This window comes from Xyrauchen texanus, chromosome 40, assembly GCF_025860055.1.
Source record: "Xyrauchen texanus isolate HMW12.3.18 chromosome 40, RBS_HiC_50CHRs, whole genome shotgun sequence".
Classification (NCBI taxonomy): Eukaryota; Metazoa; Chordata; class Actinopteri; order Cypriniformes; family Catostomidae; genus Xyrauchen; species Xyrauchen texanus.
Genome location: NC_068315.1, coordinates 17,196,588 through 17,202,587, shown reverse-complemented (window position 1 = coordinate 17,202,587; position 6,000 = coordinate 17,196,588). Strand labels below are relative to the sequence as shown.

The following is a 6,000-nucleotide window of genomic DNA, read 5'->3' as shown; positions in this document are numbered from 1 at the left end:
GAAGTCTGAACTCGGGTCAAACCACAAAGATGAATTAGTGAAATTTAATTTAAGTTGGTCTGAATGCTGTGAGAATTATCCATACTCAGTAGGCAAAAACATTTCTCCAAGGAATCTGGGTATTTTAAACTCAAGATAAACGGTTATATTTATTCATAAGAAGGATCACTGAAATTAAAAACAAATGGATACACAATGTTTAAATGTTCACAATTATATCACTGATCATATTTCTGCAAAGAAATATTTCAGAGGATTTGTGCAGAACTGCAAAAATTATTGAAACACCATGCAACATTACATCACAAATGTTTTTTATTTCATGTTCTGCAGAAGTAAACAAGGTTCCTGGTGAAAAACAGAACATTAAAAGAAAATGTTGAGAGTAAGTGAGATATTATGCATTCCTTCATTGGATAAACATCCAGTCTCTAAAATAAAAAATGAATATAACTTAACAAAAAACATACTATTATTAAAATTTTCTGTTTTTAACAGTCCTCAATCATTTCAAGATGTTCTTATTTGTGCACAAAATAACGTGTTTTGTCTGTCAGCATCCTTTTGTGCATATTGTGCATTTTGTGCAACGGAATTAAAGAAATAGTAAAGAAAAAACAGGGCTATAGTTAAACTCTCTTCACTGCAAAGGCTGAATGAAATCTCAAATTCCCACGTGATATTAATGGATCAGAGAAAGAAATTAGAATAAAATGAGATTTCGAAAAGCAGATCAGATGTGATGGTACATTCCTCCCAGTTTTGTTAGGAAAACTCGAAATTTACAAAACTGCTCTGCTGACCAGGAAGACAGAGACACGTACAGTACTGTATAATTTTGTCTCAATGGCTGTTTTTATGAATACTTTTTCAGGCATTCAGTGAAGAATGGGTTGCAGATATGCATAGTGGGTAAATGCATGCAGCTTTTTAGAAAAAGTCTCTTTGGCCTTTCTCACAACAAATGGGTGAAGACTTTCAAACAAAAGACCAAACGGCACAAATAAAGTGTTCATTCAGGCATTCAAGCAGTACCTTTTAAGATAAACAACATAGGCAAGTAAACAGTTACTGAACACTGCACTCACTTCAAACGTTGCATTTTATTTCTCTAAATTTTGTACTTGGCACCCATAGTTCTGATGTAATAACCATTGCATTGAACATAGTTTACAAGTATTTATGAAGGTTCTTTCCATTCAGTCAATACAAGACCGAGTAACACATCTTGGTTAAACCAAAAAATGTAAAACGGATAACTAAAACAGATGAAACTGCAGGACAAACAAACAGATTGCAAAAACTTCTGAATCTTTACTGAGTCAGAGATGTGGTAATACTGCTATGGTTGTTTTTTAACATGGAAGCGTCTCTCGTACTTCTTGTAAACAGCAATTTGAGAGTAATTCTAACCAGCTGAGAGAAAATGCAGCTAAAATAAGGCTGGCCAAGTCATATACGCTTCACACTGAGGTACCTTGTTCTGAGCAGAAATGTGAAAAGGCACCATGTTTTATTTAGCCCTGATAACGGATTCATAAATATCCCTTTTGGGTCACAGTTCTCTTTGTCTCAATAAAAACCTTCATTGTCTCTATCTTTCATGCAAAGTTGAGTTGAGACTTGAGACTATTAACGGGGTCAGTCGAGTTTGTGTAGCTCTACATTGCTTAGTGATTGTTGGCTGACTGAGCTTATCTCTCTGCTCATGGATATTGTTGGCACGTGACAGTTGAAGTTTTCAATTTTAGAGACAAAACAATGTCGTAGTCACAGCCACATGGAATATTAAGACAAAACATGCAGAATTGGCCTTACATTTGTATGGGTGTGTTTGTGACTAACAAGTGTGCTGATTTCTTGTTAAGGTTATCAACTCCTGTACACTCTGAGAATTGTACACAGCAAGGACACAAAAGCCAAGAAAAGGGTGATATACACTCCTAACCTTTTCCTGTCTTGCCCTGTCATTTAAATAAGGTTTATTTAATACAGAGAAGAGCCTAACCGTACATTTTCATTAATCTCTCTTTTGAGAATACATGAAGGCACTTTGGTGCGATATAATACAAATTTCTGATTAATATCAAAATAAGTTAACATTGCAAAAGTGTCTCGTTCAGAAATACTGTCGTTACTGACAATTCATCAACACTTATTAAAAATGTTTGTGCGACCCAAAATAAATGCACAAACATATGAACAAATAAGTGCTATACTTCAGGGCACTTTATCATACTTATAATAACAATAAAAACAAAGGAACAAATAAAAAATTAAAAATCATGATTCTTTATCAGTATCACAAAGTAATAAAAAATGTATTCCAAATGTAGAAGAGAGCGATCTTCTGTTGATGTGTGCATGAAAAGGGAGGGAGAATTGTGTACACTAGTATTTGTGCAGGATAGGCACTTTAACAGTCTTGATTTCAGCTATGTGCGAAGATTTCTGGATGATGCAGCTGGTGGTGGCCGAGGTGGCCATGTCCTTGGGCTGAGCCAGGTTAGTGAGGGCCATGGCCGCATTGATCTCCCTCCAGTATGTCTCGTCTTTCCCCTGTCCCTTCTCCTTCCGTGTACCACTGCTGACATACAGGCAAATACAAAAATGATGACCTGTTATTGACAGCTGATCACTGGCTGTAGAATGAATTCCTTTCAACACTGTACAACACAACACAACTCAAGAGTTTCTGCAAATATTGGGCCCCATTTACACCTTGTATTAACATGTGTTTTTGGTGATCAGATTGCTATCAGATTCCACTTGCCAACATTAAATGACAGGTGTAAATGCACCCGAGACACAAAGAGAAAGATCGTGATCAGATCACTGAAACCACTATTGGAGGTTGTCAGAAACAGATTCTGACCACATTCAAGGAAGGTGTAAGTGTAATGCAAATGCGTTTTCATTAGCCAGATACAACTACCCAAGTAATTAATTATGTGAGGTTACGCTACAGCAAAGCCTTTCTAGCAAGTCATTCCACTGTCGGCCATCTGCGGAACACTCTCGGGAGGCTATTTCCAGTTATGACAGTGCAGCTCCTATCTACTTGAATAATGAAAGACCAAAATCTCAAAACTGATAAACGATATTACGATCAAAGAACATATTTCAAATCAGCAATAAAATTTGACAATACTGGAATCATAAATTGTGCTTCTTTACCTCATATTATGTTAAAAAACAAAATTTTCTTGGCTTGTATAGCTAAGGCACATGCGCTTTCTCGAGTTGATTGACAGGCAATGTCTGTATTTAAAAGGTGAATGCCACTTTTAACTGTAAGACGGGACTTCCTTTCTTTTTTTTTAACAATGTGTTCTTTTTTGATTATACAAGACAGTTAACAAAGAAACACTTTTTCAGATCGTCACAGTTATTTCCCACCCCAACAAGAAAACACATCACTCTCTACTCCCATACAGAAATACACAAAGGTATCAGACAAGCGTCATTCTAAATACAAAACAGATATTGCAAGGTACCCAGAAACCAAGTATACATTACTGTTCTTTACACATAAAAGTTATATTTTCCAGCAAGACACCATATTAAATAAAAGGAACAAAATAAAATAAAATAAGGGACTTCCTTTCTACACCCGTTGACCACTTAGAGCTTCTTGGTTGAGCAATCCAATTTCTCCAATTCATTTTAATTGATGTGGTCCGTCTCTACTAAATAGTCTTTGGCTGCACTCATCCATTGTTAAAACACTGTGTTGTGTGTTCTTGCCTTTTTCCTGTTAATTCAGCCATTATGATGTGAAGATCAAATCAACACTGCTGTCTTGCAGTATTGTCACCCGAACAATATGCCATGAATTATTCTATTGGATTACACTTGGAATATCTCATCTCTCTCCTTAAATCCCCACTCGCTCATGTCTCTCTCAGATTTTTGTTTTTTATTTAAAAATGTTGTCTGTTAAAGTGAAGTGCATTTGAATTATTGTGTTTTTAAAATTCACTTTGAGAATGAGAATTTTCAGTTGCCAAAGTCTCTGATGTAATTTGTAAGTAGCGTTTGCCATTTTGCGCAGGTAATTTTGATCGGATCTCTATCCGGTCACAGTGGAGACGCATTTGACGGCAAGGTGTAAATGTAATCCAGCTAAAGAATATCCAGATACTATCCGAATATGCAAGGTGGAAATGGGGCCTTGGACTACTGCACTTATTTGAAGCATGTATGTTATGAAAGATGCTGCAAGTAGAAAAAACATATTTTTCCTGTCAAAATGTATACTGATTACTGATACCCATTCTATAAGTAATTTCTAATGCAGGGGTAGACAACCTTAAGGATGCAGGCTATTGGAGATATGATGCAGTTTCAGTGATGCTTGTCATGATACAACAAAACTAGATTGCAACCATAATAACAACCTGGTCTAATAAAATCACATTACCTATTTTTGCTAAATATATATATATATTTCTAAACTGTTAACAACAGTGTACTGGCTGTTCAGTTGTTTGCACAGTGCCACTTGAGTACATGGCGAATATCTAGTTTGGTCTGCTCTTTTGCTGTCTGAATAATACTTTATATAAATCAGATGTCAATGTGAGCAATGTTTTAAAATTAGGATCTCTGCAGAATTAGACAACAGAATGATCTTGCAACACTCATACAGTATGTGAATCAAGATTTTCAACATGGCATATACAATCCTTAAAGAGTTAGTTCACCCAAGAATGAAAATTATGTAATTATTTAGTCATCCGCCTGTTGTTGCAAACCCCAATTAATTACTTTCTTCTGTGGAACATTAAAGAAGATGTTAGGGAGACAGTTAATGACAGCTACAGTCACCGTTCACTTTCATCGTATAGAAAAATATGTAATGAAAGTGAATGGTGACTGAGGCTAACATTCTACCTGAAATCTCCTTTTGTGTTCTGTGGATGAAAGAAGTGATACTGGTTTGGAACAACACGAGTTTGGGTAAATTATGACAGAAGTTTTATTTTTGGCTGAAATAGCCTATCCCTTTAATATTCTACACTCAAAACGCAATGACGGTGATGCTCAAAACAATGCCGTGTACAATGAGGCAGTTCTTTGCATGTGTAAGCAAAGTTAGGAGGTGTTGATGAGACAAACATGTTAATGGCACCCTACTTGTGCTTGCCAACTGTAATCATACGCACCTGTCGCATTTATTTGATCCATGCTCCACAGTCTCTGTTAATACAAGCACAGAACAAAGCCAGTGTCAATAACAAAACACTACATCATAATACTGACATATGTGACAAGCAGGGAAAGAGCGAGAAGGAGAGAAAGACCATAAGTAAACATTCAGAAATTTTTTTATGTGTAGATCTGTGCTACCTAAAGCTTTGAGCAATTGGAGAAATGGTCCACTAACAGAGAGGAAGAGAGGTGCTAGAGGCTCTGTCTCGTTTCCATTTACCATGTAAATGGTGGAATCTTCCATACCCAGATGCTTGGCACGATGATAATATGTTATTTGTTGAATGCAGAGGTCAACAACACACATTTAAGGCTAATTACTTAATGATAATCACGATTTCCTCTACCCCACATGCAAATCCACACTTGCATATCTACTTTTACAATTACATGAAAACACCTAGGGGTGTTCAGATGAACTAACACATTCTTGCGTTGAAAAACTAGACGCAGCACAATGAATGAAACTGAATGAAGGGGTCTCTTAAAAATGGCAATTTTTATCTTGACACAGTCTTAAAAATGTGTCACTCATGCATGCGAAGCTAAACAAACATTGGGACACAAGAAAAATCAATTAAAAAACAGCACACCCTTGCAATGACAAGGGCTGTTAGGACAGACAGGACATCTATGGTTTCACATGTATCACATTTTAATCTGGGATGACTTTTAAAGATGCTGTATCATTTTCTGAATCTACTGTAGATCCAGGTTGTTGCTTGTCCATGGAGTTAAATCCCATGTCATTAGTCCGGATATCTCAGATCTCCCCTGAGGTAGGAA

The 6,000-nt window shown here is 36.3% G+C and overlaps 1 protein-coding gene across 2 annotated transcripts in view; it reads right to left on the bottom strand.

The window, feature by feature from the left end:
• Positions 1–309: 309 nt before the first annotated feature.
• LOC127633296 (homeobox protein Mohawk-like) overlaps positions 310–6,000 on the bottom strand; it is a 44,207-nt gene continuing 38,516 nt past the window's right edge. Inside the window, exons 6-7 of one of the 2 annotated variants that reach the window (XM_052112308.1) lie at positions 5,169–5,202; positions 310–2,587 (exon numbers count right to left, since the gene is read on the bottom strand). In XM_052112308.1, the coding sequence (XP_051968268.1) occupies positions 2,392–2,587; positions 5,169–5,202 (230 nt within the window). In that variant the 3' untranslated portion in view covers positions 310–2,391. The remainder of the gene's footprint in view (positions 2,588–5,168; positions 5,203–6,000) is intronic. The other variant, XM_052112309.1, reaches the window with a different exon arrangement.